The following is an 18582-nucleotide window of genomic DNA, read 5'->3' on the forward strand; positions in this document are numbered from 1 at the left end:
ATAGTCAAAGCAATTCTAAACAAAAAGAAAAAATCTGGAGGCATCACATTACCTGACTTCAAATTATATTACAAGGCTATAGTAACCACAATAGCATGGTACTGGTATAAAAGTAGGCACATAGACCAATGGAATAGAATAGAGAACCCAGAAATAAAGCCAAACACTTTTAAGCAAGTGATTTTTGACAAAGCACCCAAAAACCTAAACTGGGAAAAGGACATCCTGTTTAATAAATTGTGTTGGGAAAACTGAATCCTTACCTCTCACCATATACCAAAGTTAACTCAAGATGGATTAAACACTTAAATCTAAGACCTGAAACTATAAAAAATCTAGAAGAAAACCTAGAAAAACTCTTCTGGACATGGGCCTAGGCAAAGAATTTATGACTAAGACCACAAAAGCAAATGCAACAAAGACAAAAATAAATAAATGAAACCTAAGTAAAATAAAAAGCGGCCAGGCGTGGTGGCTCACGCTTGTAATCCCAGCACTTTGGGAGGCCAAGGCGGGCGGATCACAAGGTCAGGAGATCGAGACCACGGTGAAACCCCTTCTCTACTAAAAATACAAAAAATTAGCTGGGCATGGTGGCAGGCGCCTGTAGTCCCAGCTACTTGGAGAGGCTGAGGCAGGAGAATGGCGTGAACCCGGGAGGCGGAACTTGCAGTGAGCCGAGATTGCGCCACTGCACTCCAGCCTGGGCGACAGAGCAAGACTCCATCTCAAAAAAAAAAAAAAAAGCTTCTGCACAGCAGAATAAATAATCATCAGAGTAAACAGAAACCTATAGAATAGAAGAAAATATTTGCAAACTATGCATTTGACAAAGGACTAATATCCAGAATCTACAAGGAACTCAAATCAGTAAGAGAAAAGCAAACAATCCCATTAAAAAGTGGGCTAAAGAAGCTACACAAGATATATAAGCAGCCAACAAACATATAAAAATGCTCAATATCACTAATTATCAGGGAAATGCAAATTAAAACCACAGTAAGATACCACCTTATCCAAGTCAGAATGACCATTATTAAAAAGTAAAAAAACAGTAGATGTTGGCATGGATGTGGTGAAAAGGGAACGCTTAAACACTGCTGGTGGAAATTTAAATTAGTATAACCTCTATGGAAAACAGTATGGAAATTTCTCAAAGAAATAAAAGTAGATCTATCATTTGATCCCACTACTGGGCATCTACCCAAAGGACAAGAAGTCATTATAGCAAAAAGACAACTGCATGCATATGTTTATCACAACACAATTCACAATTGCAAAGATACGGAATCAACTGATGAGTGGATAAAGAAAATGTGGTGTGTGTGTGTGTGTGTATATATCTATATATAGATATATAGATATACATACATACATATATATACCATGGAATATTACTCAGCCATAAAAAAGAATAAAATAATGCCTTGTGCAACAACTTGGATGGAACTGGAGGCTATAATCCTAAGTGAAATAACTCAGGAATGGAAAACCAATATTGCATGTTCTCACTAAGTGGGAGATAAACTATGGGTATGAAAAGGCATACAGAGTGGTATAATGGAAATGGGAGACTCAAAGAAGAGAGGGAGGGTGAGGGTGGTTAAGGGAAGAAAAATTATCTATTGGGTACAATGTAGGCTACTCCGGTGATGGGTACATCAAAATCTCAGACTTCACCACTATACAATTCATGCATGTAACCAAAAACCACTTGTACCCCTAAAGCTACTGAAATAAAAAAATTAAAATAAAAAAAGACTAAGAAAAATACCTAATCTTTCACTCCCAGAGTTTTCCCGTTTGGTAAAATGAGCATACCAATACCTACTCTGAACAGTTTTGAGGACAGTCATATGTTTGTAAATCACTTATTATAGTTTCTGGCTTTTTGTGATCACTCAATAATGGGATCCATTAATGGTTTGGGGAAGAGAAGTGGCTGAAGGGATTTGGGTTTGCAAGAGGTCATTATGAAGCCAAGACTGGAAGTACGGATGGGGATGGGAGGGATTGGGCAGGGTGAGGCGAAGTAATTGAGTGTGGGTTCTAGGAGGCCAGTGAGGAGGCTGGAGCAATAGTCTAGGCAAGAGATGAGGACCCAGACTAAGGCAGTGAAATGGAATGGGCAATAGCAATAACTATTTAGGTGGCACAATGAGGTTACTGATTAGCTGAATGTAGGAGGTGAGGGAAAGAGAGCTTTCTAGTTGCGTAGCAGTTCTGCTACCCTGGATATGTGATACAGAAGGAGGGAGGCTTAAGGAGTAGGGCTGAAGGATTGGCAGTGGGACGGGGATGGGGAGGGGGAGGGGAAGGGGAGAAAGAGGGCATATTGAGGAGCAGAACCTCTTAGGAAAACAAGAATGCATTATTGCTCTGTGAGTGTGGGAGGCAGAGGGCGAGCAGGTTCCACATCCTGAACCAAGTCAACTTTAGAATCTCCAGGGAGGGCCCTGCACATGTGACTTTCCCCAAAGAGGCATTTCTGAAGGACTTCTTTCTAACTTGTGTCATGTGCAGTTGATTTTCTTTGTCTCCAGGACTCTCCCAGAGGCCAACTGCATTGGTTTCAATCCACCCACTTAACTTCCTCCACTGCAGTTTTCCACAGAACTTACTCAGTATCTTCAGGTCTAATCCTGAATTGTTTTCGAGTGCCATTGTTTTTAGTCTGTAGTGGCAGTTCATCTGTGAGGTCATTTCCTGATGTTCTACCCAGAAGTTTCGAGTGGTTTCCCACAGGTGGAAAGACACAATGACAAAGGGGAAAAAAATTCCTGGCTCTGGCTTCTCATTATGAAAGGGTAGCAAATGCTACCCCTTGGGGTTTGAGACTTGAGGGACAATCCAAGACTTGTCTCTACCACAGCAGGAGAATGAGGCAGCAGCTTATTCTTGGTGCCATCAGCACCATACACAATGTTTGGACACAACTGGTAATTCATAAAGAAACAAAGTGATAGTGAATGGAAGCCTTTTTCAGGTGCAAAAGACTTAGGACAAATTCTTTATTGAGGGGGTGGGTGGAGAAGAAAATGCTGGAAGGCCTTAGCATTCAAAAGGAGTCAAGTGATGACAACCAAGAAAAGGGAGGCTGCAGACATCCAGGATAAACTACATTGTCAGAATGTTGCCTAATGTGGTCTTGGTTGACAGCATAGTGTAGTGACAAGAGCTTATGTTCTAGAATTAGACAATTCTAAATTCAATCCAGACTCTACTAAATTACAAGAACTTAGCTTAATTTTTCTTTTGGGGCCTTAATTACCTTGCTATAAAGTGTTGATAATACCTCCCCTACAAAGGCTCTTATTACAGTTTTAGAATGGAGGGGAGGCTTAGGAGACTGGGAGTAAAAGACTTTTCTATTAGAGGATATCACTCTATCTATCTATCTATCTATCTATCTATCTATCTATCTATCTATGTATCAATCATCTATCCATCCATCCATCCACCTACCTACCTACCTATAGATCCGTCCATCTCATATTAGTTTCAATAAAGTTTGAGGTTATATTACTCTTCTTGCTTTGGTAGTAGAATCTCCAGTACTCATTACGGTTACTAGCACATCACAAGCATTCAACAGATGTTTATTGGCTGGAAGAGTTACACTAATCTGTAATCTTTCTTTAAGAAATTAATTCTTTCTCCAGTCTTCCCTAAGTATATGTCACCACCACCTGCCCAGATATTTACGTTAAAAGTCTTGATTCCTTGATTTATTGAGCACCTGCTAGGGTCTAGGCACCATGTGGGTTGCTGGAGTGGGGAAGGTAGGGGGAGTATGATGAGCCAGACCCAACCACAGCTCTCAAGAATGTTAGATAAAAGGGAAGAACTTGTCATTTGTTCAACTTTCTGCTCATCTTTAGATATAAGTCATAAGTGGGTCATTTCGAGTGTGTTTTTATGACCTTTGGACAAACATGTAGAAATACTTATAATCCACAGCCATCTGAATGGAGAGAAGGCTGCTGTGAAGTGATTCCCTGTTCATTGGATGTGTGAATGCAATGCCATACTGTGGAATTCTCACTATTTGTGAAAACTACAAAGGAATGATACTTGTTTTGAATCCTACTAAGCTTCTCCCACTCTAGTCCAGCCTCCGTAGATGACATAAATGCCCAGAATAAGAATTTTAAAAGCACACGGAAAATGACTCTTGGTTAAATCTTTTGAGAAGCCAACTTAGAGCTGAGTGAGCTAGCTTATTTCCACTGAGTGTGGGCTGCACTTTATATATCTATGACTATATATGAAGAATCGTTTCAAAAAATTCTGTGACTCTTTGGCTTAATTGTGAGTCACAAGGCTCCCATTTTAGAGTGTGTGTGTGTTTGTGTGTGTGTGTGTGTGTGTGTGTGTGTGTGTGTGTGAAGGAGAACTTTGGGCATAAAGCATCTATTAATATGTACTGGTAAAGAAGTGCAGTGTGGATGTAGAAAGTTTTATAGTTTTTGTTAAAGCAAGGGGAGTGAAATGGAGGAGAAAGAGAGAGAAAGTGTGTATGTGTGTGCGTGTGCATGTGCGTGTGTATGTATGTATGTGGTGCAGGTGGTGGGCAGAATTACGTGAGCAGCCAACTTCTTAGCAACCCAGACAGTGGTATAAGATATGAAGTGTTGTAGGAGGTGATTGTTTTCCTTTCAGAATAGCACACAGGTCTTTGAGGAGCCCTTGACTTTCTCTTTCCTCCTTGTTTGTTAAAAAGGGATTAGAGTCCAATTAAGCCTTTTAATCCCAAGGTAGAAATTCATGTTTAAAAACAAAATTTACAGCTCTTTAAAAAAAAGAAAAAACACATCAGTACAAGTTGAGTTTTGTCCTTTCAAGTTGCCACCTGCATGGTCCCAAAGAGTGTTTTCAGCTGAATACCCAACATGCAGCTCTTCTTAATTACTTTGCCTCGTACCTCCACTCCTTCATCTTTTAAAGTACCCTTCAACCTAAATAGCCATATGCTGCTAGAAATACTTTAGCTTCTGGATTGCCACGACCACCCCTAGGCATCTTCAGTTGGCAACACAGTGACCAGGGTTAACAACAATAGTATTAAGAGGTAACGCTTATTGGATGCTTAGTATATGGTGGGCATCATGGTGCTAGGCATTTTACATGCATTATCTTATTAGGTACTCCATCTGGAAACACCCAGGGCTGGCTTCGCCAGTTTGTGCCTTGCTTGGTTTAATGCTCTGCTGTTCCCATCTTGAAATTCTTGATCATTTTTGAGCAAAGGACTTGTATTTTCATTTTGGACTGGGTCCTACAAATGTAAGTAACCAGTCCTGAGAACATTCAGTAACCCATAGTTTCTTTTTGTTTCTTTTGCTTTCTTTCCATCTGATGTCTAATACATTGCCAGAGGATGGGATATTGAATCTCAGATTGTGATGCCAAAACTCTCTTGAGAAAATAGGTTCCGTCATCTCCTTAGAGGGAAGTTCTCTAAGGGACAGGAATGATATCATGGCACACAGCAAGGGAAAGAAAAGTATCTGTGAGAATTTGGATAAATTGTTTAACGCCTCTAAACCTAAGTTCCCTCATCTGTAAAATGGGGATAATAGTAATAACACCTAACTCGCAGGCTGTTTAAGGATGAAATAAAATGTTTATACAATTCTAACATGGAATACATATGGCATTAGCTACTAGTAGGGCATTCTGGGTGCTTAGCAAGTACTAAACAGCAAATATTGCTTGTGACATGGTATGAATCACTTGCCCAACTCCAAAGTGCCCTCATCCCAGGAGTTTCTTCCCTACCTGTCCCGCCGAGCTGGAAGGAACATCTGCTTTCTCCATGGGCTGGGTGATCACAGAGGGGTTGCTGGAGCTGATGAGCACTGGGGTGCTGATCTCTACCATATGGCGCCCCGAAGGAGAATGGACCATCCGGTTGAGAGTGTTCAAGGCTGTTGTGATGGAAAACTGCCCAGGCCCCTTCCTCCTGGACCCTGGGCCCCTACGGAGGGTAGACGTGTTGCTTCTGGAGGATGAGGGCACCAGGGACAGGTTTTTTGTGCGGGATGACTGGCGACCTTTGTTCTTCTCTAGAAGGTGTCTTGCAGTGAGGTTTGGCTGAAAAGACAAAAGGTCCAATAAGAAGTTTGTCTTCCTGATCTAATGTGAGTAGCCAGTTCCTACCCACGTCCATCTGAAGCCAGGTCAGGTGCCACCTCCTCAGTCACTGGCTCAGATGCTCATTCCTGGGTGAGCACAGTAACAGCTTCCATCTTTTATCAATGCATCCTCATGACTTCGCTCTATTAATACATTCTCACAACTTTCCTGCAAAGTAAGTATTACTCTTTTACTGAGGTCCAAAGTGGATAAAAATAAGCCATGATGCTCTTCCCTGGCTGAGAGTATTCTTTCTTCACCCATTTTCCCCAGTCATTTCTGGCTGTTTTCACCTAGTGGACTTCTCCCCTCTTCCTTTAGCCATCCTGGAATCCCCTGCTGGGTTGGCCACTTGCCCTTCCTGGTGCGCCCAGCAGCCTCTGTGCTTCCCGATCATTGTATTTTTTCACTCCAAACTGCAATCCTTTACTTACCTTTCCCCCACTAGTCTGTTAGCTATCTGGGTTGCAGGGACCTTCTACACATGATTCTCTCCTGTACCCCAGAGGAGATGCTTAGTGTTTGTGGAATAATGAGTGAATGAAGTTGCTCAAGTTCATACATTTCGTAACTGTTTGAGCCAGAATGTAAGTGCATTCAGGACCCTGAATCCTTATGCTAAGACTGACTTTTACTACTTCCTTTAAATATGTTCATGTAATCACCATTCTTCCTTGTTCTATATCTCTTAGTCAGTGATGTATTGGTAAATCAGCTGTCAAAAAAAAAAAAGTAACAAGAAAGAAAGAAAACAAATCCCTGATTTGTGGAGTTTTTCAAGCCACCAATGGTTAAACAACTGGCTGGGAAAATTCCTAAAAAGGTAAGAACCAGCTCTTGTGATCTAGTTCCAGCCACCTCCAGTATACCACTGTGTTATGTCTGTCTTCTCCACTGTATAGGTCCATTCTCACAAGAAATATATCATAATATTTTGAGTACCCTACCCACTTGAGTACCCCTGTGGGTTCATTTCCTTTGGAAATCTGAAACATGTTGACAAACAAGAGTTAGTGCAATAACTCTTAAATTTTAGGATGATTACCTAAATTTTCATTTTTATAATTGTTACCAGTTGCCCTCTAAAACCATAACTCATTCTAATCTAGAAATCCAACCAAGACGAAACCAGGAAGAAGTTGAATCCCTGAATAGACCAATAACAGGCTCAGAAATTGAGGCAATAATTAATAGCCTACCAACCAAGAAAAGTCCAGGACCAGATGGATTCACAGCCAAATTCTACCAGAGGTACAAGGAGGAGCTGGTACTATTCCTTCTGAAACTCTTCCAATCAATAGAAAAAGAGGGAATCCTCCCTAACTCATTTTATGAGGCCAGCATCATCCTGATACCAAAGCCTGGCAGAGACACAACAAAAAAAGAGAATTTTAGGCCAATATCCCTGATGAACATCGATGCAAGAATCCTCAATAAAATACTGGCAAACGGAATCCAGCAGCACATCAAAAAGCTTATCCACCATGATCAAGTGGGCTTCATCCCTGGGATGCAAGGCTGGTTCAACATATGCAAATCAATAAACGTAATCCAGCATATAAACAGAGCCAATGACAGAAACCACATGATTATCTCAATAGATGCAGAAAAGGCCTTTGACAAAATGCAGCAGCCCTTCATGCTAAAAACTCTCAATAAATTAGATATTGATGGGACTTATCTCAAAATAATAAGAGCTATTTGTGACAAACCCAGAGCCAATATCATACTGAATGGGCAAAAACTGGAAGCATTCCCTTTGAAAACTGGCACAAGACAGGGATGCACTCTCTCACCACTCCTATTTAACATAGTGTTGGAAGTTCTGGCCAGGGCAATCAGGCAGGAGAAAGAAATAAAGGGTATTCAATTAGGAAAAGAGGAAGTCAAATTGCTTCTGTTTGCAGATGACATGATTCTATATTTAGAAAACCCCATTATCGCAGCCCCAAATCTCCTTAAGCTGATAAGCAACTTCAGCAAAGTCTCAGGATACAAAATCAATGTGCAAAAATCACAAGCATTCTTATACACCAATAACAGACAAACAAGAGAGCCAAATCATGAGTGAACTCCTATTCACAATTGCTTCAAGGAGAATAAAATACCTAGGAATCCAACTTACAAGAGATGTGAAGGACATTTTCAAGGAGAACTACAAACCACTGCTCAATGAAATAAAAGAGCACACAAACAAATGGAAGAACATTCCATGCTCATGGATAGGAAGAATCAATATTGTGAAAATGGCCATACTGCCCAAGGTAATTTGTAGATTCATTGCCATCCTCATCAAGCTACCAATGACTTTCTTCACAGAATTGTTAAAAACTACTGTAAAGTTCATATGGAACCAAAAAAGAGCCCACACTGCCAAGGGGGAGGGGGAAGGGATAGCATTAGGAGATATACCTAATGCTAAATGACGAGTTAATGGGTGCAGCACACCAACATGGCACATGTATACATATGTAACAAACCTGCACATTGTGCACATGTACCCTAAAACTTAAAGTATAATAATAATAAAAAAATCCAGAATGAAGACAATGGAGAACCTCAAAATGGACAGAAAAGTAATATATGGTATTGTGAGAAAAAATGTGTCACTGTAAGTTCACAAAGAAAATGGGACCCAGAAGAACTAAAGGGAACTATCAGGGAGAGTAGGAGTGAAGTAAAATACCCAGAAAAAGAAGAATCTGCCCTCTTCACCTTCCAGACAAGTGAAAATCTACAGAATGGAGATGGAAAGCAAGGCTTACATAAGGATTGGAAAGAACACCATGCCTCCAAGTGATAAATCATTGATTATATCTGCATCTGATGGCTGAAAGTCAGGAGTTATACCCATTTTCTTGCATCAGGAAGAAATTGTTGACATTACCCTCTTTGCCAGTGATAGATCCTGCATATTTCAAACTCACATCTGCTGAATGGCCAGGGCACAAGAAAGCAGGAATTTTTCTATAAGGATCAGGTGGAGTCAGTTCTTCTACCTTAATAGAGCTGTAATTTAGAAGTGTTTGTCTTGCTTTATTTTTTAAAGAATGCTTTAAAATTATCAGCCCCCTAAGCAGATAATCTGAAGCAGTTGAATTATTGAACAAAGTATGAGTGGCTATGGAATCACTGGGAATTTTTTTCTGTCAATGAAGAATAAATTACTACCTGTGAACCAAATCATGTACAAGCAGGAAGTCAAAAACCACTAGTGTAGTTTAGATATTCCTGAAACTATATATCATATGTGGGGGTCTTTTTTTTTGAATCCTACAAACTAAGCTACCAAAACAGGAAATTATTGAAATTGTTTAGGCAAGCTCTGATGGCAGCTTGAACTAGGAACAATGACTTAGAGGCCCCAGGACACCTGCCCCTCCATTGTTCACCCAGTAAAAGGGCAATATACACTCTGAATTGAATGAGTAAAGTTCTTTATACAGCCATTCTTGGCTATAATGAAATAAGTTAATTTTTTCTGCTTCCACCTAATTGTTCTGTCCCCAGGTGAGCACCACCATCAGCTTTTCTAACATCAACACTGACAAAGGGCTCAGGGAGACTCTGCATCTGCCCTGTCCTCTGCCAACATGATTAATAGCTCTGCTGGGGAAGAATTGCAGGTCTCTTAGATTTGCACCTACTCATTTGAAACAATATTGTTGAGGCTCATTGGGCCGAACAAAGTTCATATAACCCAGGCAGGCTCTGTTGGAGGAGTCCTGATAAGAATGAGCATAGGCTCAGCCTTTGTTTTATCACCTTTTAATGCAGGTGCAATTCAATAAGTGAAATGATACATTAACAAGAAAAATCCTGTTTATGCCAAACACACACAAACATGCACACATACACACATCATGCTCATAAGAAAGCCTCCCTTCCTTCCAATTGCTTTCCATGGCACTGGTAATTCAAAGCTTTAATTTAAAGAGTTCTCAGCAAGTGCTAGTCTTAATGAAATGACTGGAGTCAAAATTTAAGTGCTGCTTTAAAAAGCACAATTTACATTTCAGGTAATTTTTGAAAATCAGGTTTCCAGATTAGAGCAACCACTTGATTATCTTTTTGCCCTCTGAGCAATTAGGAGAACAAATGAAGCACTGGCTAGTTTAATGATAATCTTGATGGTTCTTGTACTCGCTCATTTTAGAGGTGAAGTGGCAGGAAAGTGTATCCAAATGAATAATCATTAAATGGAGAAGTTTTGGGAAATGGGTTTCAGAAATGGGTAATAAGATGACTGGTGCCTTCCCCCCCAGCCCAGAGTTATGAAGAAGCATCTCAAGATAATGCAGGAGACCAGGCAACAATTTCCATAAATATTTAAGCACCTCATATGGGTCCAGCGAGGTACTAATTGCAGCTGACCTCTGTCCTTGGAGAGTCAACCATTGACTCTGAATCATCCTAACTTTCGCTCCTACCCAGCAGACGGCTCTGCCACTGACCTATGTCCATAAATCAAGAAGTGGGGCTGTCCTTGAACACTTCTCTTCTCTATGCCTGCCTCTGTCAATTCCAAAGTCCTGTGGATACCACCTCCTGAAAGGTCCGTGAACCTATGGATCTAATCCACGGTCATCTAACTGGGCAATGCAGGGGCCTCCTAACTCTACTTTCTGCTTTTTTCTCCCTCCTCTTCAAATTGTTCCTCCCACTGCAGCCAGGGCAGTCTTTAAGAAATCCAAACCTGGTCACTTAAAAACCGTTCAATGGCTTCTGTTGGCTTTTGGGTCGAATTCACACTTCTTATGATATGGCAGAGGCAATGATACCCAGTGTTTCATGTGTTCCCTTATACTTCTCAGCTGACTTGACATCACATCAGGCTATGTGACTGGTTCAGGCTAATGGGCTGTGAGTGGGAGTGGCAAGTGTCACTTCTGAAACGAGGCATTTAGTTGGTGATACAACTCACTCTTTTTCGTGCGTCCCTACTGTAGAAACTAGGAAGCCCACATGTTCCAGATGTTGCAGCTACCGGATGGCCCAGCCCTATTAGTCTGGGTTCCTGAGTGACTATGTGAGCAGAGCCCCTCATCACTCTGCACTGAACATGGAATGTAGGTGAGGAATAACGTTTTCTTTGTTAAGCCACTGAGACTTTGGTGCTGTTTATTGCCACGGCATAACCTAGCCTATCCTGACTATACAGGATGGTTTACGAAGTCCTCTGTGATATGTCTTCCATTTACTTCCCTGGCTTCACTTTTTGTTCCTCTTTTACTCTCTAAGTTCCAGCTCTGGTACTTCCTTTTTCCCCTGGCTACACCACACTTCCTCGTCCTGCAGGACTTTTGCACATTCTACCTCCATTATCTAAAATGCTCTCTGTCAGATCTTGGCATAAGTGGCATTTGCTGACCTTCTGCCCTGGTAAGTTGCATATCATAACTCCCTAATAGTTTCCTCTACTTCAGTCTTTTTTTTTTCTTTTTTGAGGTAGGGTCTTCTCTGTTGTCCAGTCTAGAGTATAGTGGCACAATCACGGCTCACTGTAGCTACGACCTCCTAGGCTCAAATGATTCTCCTGCCTCAGCCTCCGGAGTAGCTGGGACCAGTGTGGGCCACCATGCCTGGCTAGTTTTTAAATTTTCTGTAGAGATGGGAGTCTCACTATGTTGCCCAAGCTGGTCTCAATCTCTCGGGCTCAAGCAATCCTCCTGCCTTGGCCCCCAATGTGTTGGGATTACAGCCATGAGCCATTACACCTGGCTACTTTAGTCTTTACATGATTCAACACACTTGTAATTACTGGAATACTTTCTGACTTTATAGTCTCTGAGAGTAGGGACCCATGTTTGTCTTGTGTCTTTAGAACTAGGCACAGGTCCTGGCATAGCAGGCACTCAATGAAAAATTAGTTGAATAATTAAACATATGTTTAGGACAGGGTCACAGTGAATGGTTTGCTCTTTAAAAAGAAATTTTTCCCCTGGGAGCTCTGACTACCTTCCGAATTATTTTCCATTCATTCACTTGCTAAGCTATTTTTTTTTTTTTTAAACAGAGTGCCCGTTCTGTGTTAGGTTAGCCTGTGAAGTACAACTAACAAACTCATCAGATATTCAGAGGAAAGAGGCCATTGAGGGTTTAACTACTTGCTGACATTTCATGGACAAAGTAGGTTTCTATCTGAGCCTTATAAAATAAGTGAAATTTGAACAGGTAAAGAGAATTGGGTGGTGTATCTGAAAGGGGCCCCAGCAAGAGAAAAGGCATTAGGAATGAGAATTAGGAATGAGTTTAGTAGAGACAATAAGAAGACCAGCCTCTCTGGACCCTTCCTCTATCCCTTCCTTCAACACTGATGGAGTAGAAGAGGTACAGAGAACCCTGAAAGCTGTGCAATGCTCTGGGTACACCATTCATTTCAGAACCTGCTTTAGCTCTTATTACTAGAAGAATTGGTCGCTTCTCCTCAATTGCTGTCTGTTCTGTTTCAAACCCTTCAACCCCCAGGGTGGACAGCATGCCTTTTACTTCTTTCATAGCTTTCTACTACTCATTTTTAATGCTTTATGCATGTTAAGCACCCAATAAATGCAGTTAAACAATGAAACCTCTCTTTTAAATATGTAATGACTTGCTTCAAGCTAAAGTGAGGCTCATGTTAGGCACTGACAGGTTATATTACACTGGAGATATACATAGCCTAGCATGTTTTCTTTCTTATATTTTAAAGATTTTTCTTTAAAAAACAGAAGTAATAAATATGTGCTAATTTCAGAAGATTTAGAAAATACAAGTTGGCAGAAGAAAATGAAAAGCACCTAGAATCTCATCATCTAGTGATCACAAAATGTTAACATTTTGGTACATATCCTTCTCTAGTCCTTTATTCATTTATATAAACACATATATATTTATAAAGCTAGTTCCATATGGTCCAACTTATTTTTTATTGTGATAAAAGACATGCAACATAAAATTTACCTTCTGAACCACTTTTAAGTGTACAGTTCAGTAGTGTTAAGTATATTCACACTGTTATGAAACAGATCTTTAGAACTCTTTTATCCAGCAAATCTGAAGCTCTATACCTATTAAACTTTTAAAAAACTTAACAATGAATCATAAATCTTTCCATAATATTGAACACTTTATCATATTAAATATTATTCTCCATATATTATAGTATTATCCATAGAGAGACACTTTTTTCACTACAATTTAAAAAAATGAAGTCCTTATTGTTGAATATTTAGAGTATTTCTGTTTTTTCATAATTATATACCATCATCTAACATTATGGTGAACATTTTTGAATATTTTGTACATCTATCTTTGCATACTTATTTAAATATTTTCTTACAATAAACTCTCAGATGGACTTATTGACTCAAAGGAGGCACACATTTTTAATATTTTTGGTATAAGTTTATTTGAGTTTGCATATGAGAGATTTCACTAATTTACATTCCCATCAGGAGAATGGAAAAGGCTCATTTCCCCAGACTCTTGCCAGAATTGGATATTATTATCTGGCATCTTTTCTTTAGAGATTTTAGTTAGTTCTGAAATAAGCCTCATAGCAAATAGGAATTGCTCTCAGGCATCACTGTAGCACATGCATATTTCTGTGTCCGCGTAAATCAGATGTAGACTTGATACTCACATACCTCTACAAACAAGATAGGGAAGATGCCTACTTTATCTCCTAACTTGCCTTCTGCCCAGTTCTCATCCACTCGGCTGATCACAGTGATGATATCGTCCTGAAAGAGAAAGTCTCATGGTCAGCATTTACTCTCATTTTCAGGCAGTAAAAGCTCTCAGCAGAGATCAGTTTGGAGTCTCAGATGGTGGAAGGTGCCAGGAATGTAGCTTGTGCTTGATTTATTTGGGAAGTCCTTTTGCTAAAATGAACTTTCTCCATAAAGGGCAGTGTTTGTGTCACTGAGACCACAGGGGAGTAGACATAATATGGAGAATCAATGGAATCCAACAGGAAAACTTTGAAATGTTTCTAATTTTTAATCACCAGCAGGGTCCAAGCTTTTCACTTAAATTTATCTGATGGAGAAATCAAGATGGAAGCCATAGGGAGAAGCACTTTTAGCTTTGCAAAAAGAAAAATGAATTTTATGCTCATTTTGAAGAGTTTCAGAACCTATTCAATTTTTAATGCATCAAACATAAAGCAACTTTTTGTTCAGATTTTTCTTACTCACTATAAAAGGTTATATGTAAATTTGTAGAAACATTTGAAAATACAGATAAGCAAAACAAGGAAAATACCACAATAAGGATACAATCACTGTCAACAGCTTGAATAACACATTTTTTTCCAGATTCTTTTCTATCAAGACGAAACATACATACAAATCAACATACATATTTTTAAAAAACTTTTCCAAAAACATACACACATGCATACAATAAAGTGCACAAATCTTGAGAAATTTTACATTTGAATATATCCATGAAATCCCTGTTCAGATGAAGGCATAGAATCCTCCCAGCAACCAGAAGGTTCCTTTGTGCCTTTTCCCACCACCTGTTAAGAGGCAACCACTACTCTTACTTCTAGTACTATACATTTATTTTGTCTGTTCCTCTACCTCACACAAATGAAGCCATATGGGACACAGTGATTTTTTAAATTTAATGCCATTTTAGAAACACCTTTCCGTGTCCATAAACCATTCATCAAGTTCAACCTGTATATTCATCCACTAAAGAACTTCTGATGTCTCTGACATTCTGTTCCATGCTCCTCAGGAATTAGGATTAATTTAAATTTAAATCTGTTACTGCATTATACCCTTTCTTAGCTTCCTCTTACACAGCAGTACCCGACCTTTTTGGCACCAGGGACCGGTTTCGTGGAAGACAATTATTCCTCAGATGCAGGGGGTAGGAGGTGAGGATAGAGGGTAGGCGATAGGGGATGGTTTCAAAATAAAACTGCTCCACCTCACATTATCAGGCATTAGATTCTCAAAAGGAGCACGTAATTTAGATCCCTTGCATGTGCAGTTCACAATAGGGTTCATGCTCCTATGAGAATCTAATGCTGCCACTAATCTGACAGGAGGTGGAGCTCAGGCAGTAATGCGACCCATGGGGAGCAGGTATAAATGCAGATGAAGGTTTGCTCACTTGCCCACCGCTCACCTCCTGCTGTGCGGCCCGTTTCCTCACAGGCCACGGACTGGTACTGGTCAGTGGTCCAGGGGTTGGGGGCCCCTGCTCCTACACATGTGCATTTATGCATTTATAGGTCTTTCTTTTCTTTTCTTTTCTTTTCTTTTCTTTTCTTTTCTTTTCTTTTCTTTTCTTTTCTTTCTTTCTTTTTTAATTTTTAGATGGAGTCTCGCTCTGTTGCCCAGGCTGGAGTGCAATGGCGCAAACTTGGCTCACTGCAACCTCCGCCTACTGAGTTCAAGTGATTCTCCTGCCTCAGTCTCCTGAGTAGCTGGGATTACAGGCATGCGCAACCACCCATGATTAATTTTTGTATTTTTAGTAGAGATGGGGTTTCGCCATGTTGGCCAGGCCGGTCTCAAACTCCCGACCTGAAGTGATCCACCTGCTGCGGTCTCCCAAAGTGCTGGAATTGCAGGCGTGAGCCACTCTGCCAGGAGGTTATTATTTCTTTAATGTTGGTCTAACCTATCAGACCATAAACTTCATGTGTGCAGGGCCTGTGTCTGTTTTGTTAATCTTTGTTTTCCCTAGCACCTAACACAGTGGCTCCCCTTTAGTTGTCAGCCAATAAATCTTTATTGAATGCATGCATGCATGAATAAATACATGACGTTGAATAAATTACACAATTTACTGAGCTAGAAAGCACTAGGAAAAGAGCAGCTTTGGGAAGGAAGATCTTGAGTTTAATTTGGATGTGCTGAGTTTAGACCCTGAGATTTCCTAGAAGTCTGTGTATTCCACAGTCTTCCAGAATTGGTCAAATCCTCTCTTTTGGTGTCTTTGTCATAATTTCCCATTTATATGTCTGTTTCTTTTATATATATTGCCAGCTCAGTGAAGGTAAGAACAATGACTCATCACTTTATCTCCAATGGCCAGCTTGGCACATGGATGGGCTCAAGAAATGAATGAGTGTGTGAAGTAAGTGCCCCAGTTTACAAATTCCAAGAAAGGGTGAGAGAGGCAGACGATGATACTTCCTTATGTCTTCCTCCAGCTGTGTATCTAATGCCTGGCACAAAGTAAACAGTAAATATTTGTGGAATTGAACTGACTTTCCTCTAACTGTAGTCTAGGTCTACACTTTGCTGTTTGGGCTGTAGAATGACCTTCCTTAGGAGTCTCGCTCTGAGGTTCCATGGCAATAATAAAGATCATTATCTCAAAATACGGAGGGCAGAGAGGTTGTCTAGTTTGAGAAAACCTGAAGTAAATCTCCTTTCTGGTAGTGGTGGAATAAAAACATGTTGTAAAACCAAAGACTTTGCCTAAGCTATTGTAGCAGTGTCGCTTTTTATACTTACTTTTGATCTACTTATCACAAGTAGTGAAGAATGAAAATAACTCCAACTGTGGTTTCTATGAGAGATGTGAATGTTTATGGAATAACTAATACTGAATACAGAGAGTTGAAGTAGTGTAGACTTTAGTATAACTGTCATTACTTGCAAATGGTGGGGAATCATCTAATGAAAAATAGAGGCACAAGAAATCTTAGGGTAATTAATGTTTGAAAAATATATCTTGTAAGAGGTTATTTATGTAGAAAGGCACGATTATGTTATTGTGTATGTCTGGAGTGTTTTGAATGCAATGTTTACAACAAGATAGAAGGTAAATGAATAGAATTAGGTAACCATAACTTGGTTGCAAGAATACCCTGCCACATACATGATAAAGAGGTAGAGGCTGTAGTTTTACATAGCGTGTTATCAAATTGTTTGTAATTTTCTGCCCATGTGTCTGTGCTTCCCATTACTCTGCCAGGAGAGCAGAGACTGTGACTTATTCACATCCTATTCCCAGGGCCTGCAAGGAGTAAGTGCTCAAAAGTGATAGAATGATAGAATGAATAAATCAAATGTGTTATTCAAGCTGTTGACAGTGATTGTATCTATATTGTGGTATAATATTTTCATTGTTTTGCTTATCTGTATTTTCAAATGTTTCTACAATGGTTTCAGGATAAATGAATGAATGAATGAATGAATATTTTTGTAATTACAATAAAAAAGGCTTACAGACTTCTATCACTTATTCGTAGATTTCTCTAGAGATTTCACTTGCATGTGGTTTGAATTGTACACACATATTACATATATATGCACTACATATATACGTATGTAATTTATGCACAAAATATATTTTTATGAATAAAATAATAAATATTAACAATAATATAATATATTTAAAATACAATTTTTTAAAATCAGCAAATATTAAACGAGCAACTCTGTTCTGCTATGGTCTCTGTGTGGTCCCAGGTGACTCTGGTGGCCACCCAGAATCCTACCTTGAGGAAGGTCAGGCAATCCTGGTTCTCACTCTTGCCCTTGCCTCGTAGGTCGAAGTTATAGAGGGCCCTGCAGAGCGGGGGTGGCTGGGGCAGCTGCTTGATGACTTCCACGGAGCTGGCTGGGAAGTTCCCGCTGTTGCCATTGATTTCCCCCTGGTACCAATTCTCATCAAGCTGTCTCCGGAGAAGGATGACATCTCCCTTATTAAACCTTAGGTCACCAGGATTCTGCCCTCTGTAGTTGCATAAGGCCTTTGCTCGAGGCACCTGCAATGGCACAGACCAATAATATATGTACTTAGCTTAGAGTCTAGAGGAACAGAAGATACAAGCATTCCCCCTTTTATTGTACTTTGCTTTAATATGCTTTGCAAATATTGAGTTTTTTACAAATCAAAGGTTTATGGCAACCTGTGTTAAGTAGGTCTATCAGCGCCATTCTTCCAACACTATGTGCTCACTTTGTGTCTCTGTGTCACATTCTGGTAACTGTCATTAACTTTAAATATTTTAAACTTTTTCATTATTATTATATCTGCTATGGTGATCTGTAATCAGTGATCTTTGAGGTTACTATTGTAATGTCTCGGGGGGCGTCAAAAATTGTGCCCATACAAGACAGCAAACTTCATCGATAAATGTTTGTGTTCTGACTGCTCCACCAACTGGTCTTTCTCCCATCTCTCTCCCTCTCCTTGGGCCTCCCTATTCTCTGAGACACAGCGATATTAAAATGAGGCCAATTAATGACCCTACAACTGCCTACAAAGTTTCAAGTGAAAGGGAGAGTTTCACATCTCTCACTTTAAATCAAAAGCTGGAAATGATTAATCTTAGTGAGGAAGGCACGACTAAAGCTGAGATAGGCCAAAAGCTAGGCCTCTTGTGACAGTCAAGTTGTGAATGCAAAAGAAAAGTTCATGAAGGAAATCAGAAGTGCTACTGCAGTGAATACATAAATGATAAGTAAATGAATCAGCCTTATT

At 39.9% G+C, this 18582-nt stretch overlaps 1 protein-coding gene across 2 annotated transcripts in view; it reads right to left on the reverse strand.

The window, feature by feature from the left end:
* SH3RF2 (SH3 domain containing ring finger 2) overlaps positions 1 to 18582 on the reverse strand; it is a 140743-nt gene that overhangs the window by 59990 nt on the left and 62171 nt on the right. For both annotated transcript variants that reach the window (XM_030827105.1, XM_030827103.1), the window contains exons 3-5: positions 17594 to 17863; positions 13767 to 13862; positions 5782 to 6096 (exon numbers count right to left, since the gene is read on the reverse strand). In XM_030827105.1, coding sequence (XP_030682965.1) covers positions 5782 to 6096; positions 13767 to 13862; positions 17594 to 17863 — 681 coding nt within the window. The remainder of the gene's footprint in view (positions 1 to 5781; positions 6097 to 13766; positions 13863 to 17593; positions 17864 to 18582) is intronic.

This window comes from Nomascus leucogenys, chromosome 2 (assembly GCF_006542625.1).
Source record: "Nomascus leucogenys isolate Asia chromosome 2, Asia_NLE_v1, whole genome shotgun sequence".
In the NCBI taxonomy this organism is placed as follows: Eukaryota; Metazoa; Chordata; class Mammalia; order Primates; family Hylobatidae; genus Nomascus; species Nomascus leucogenys.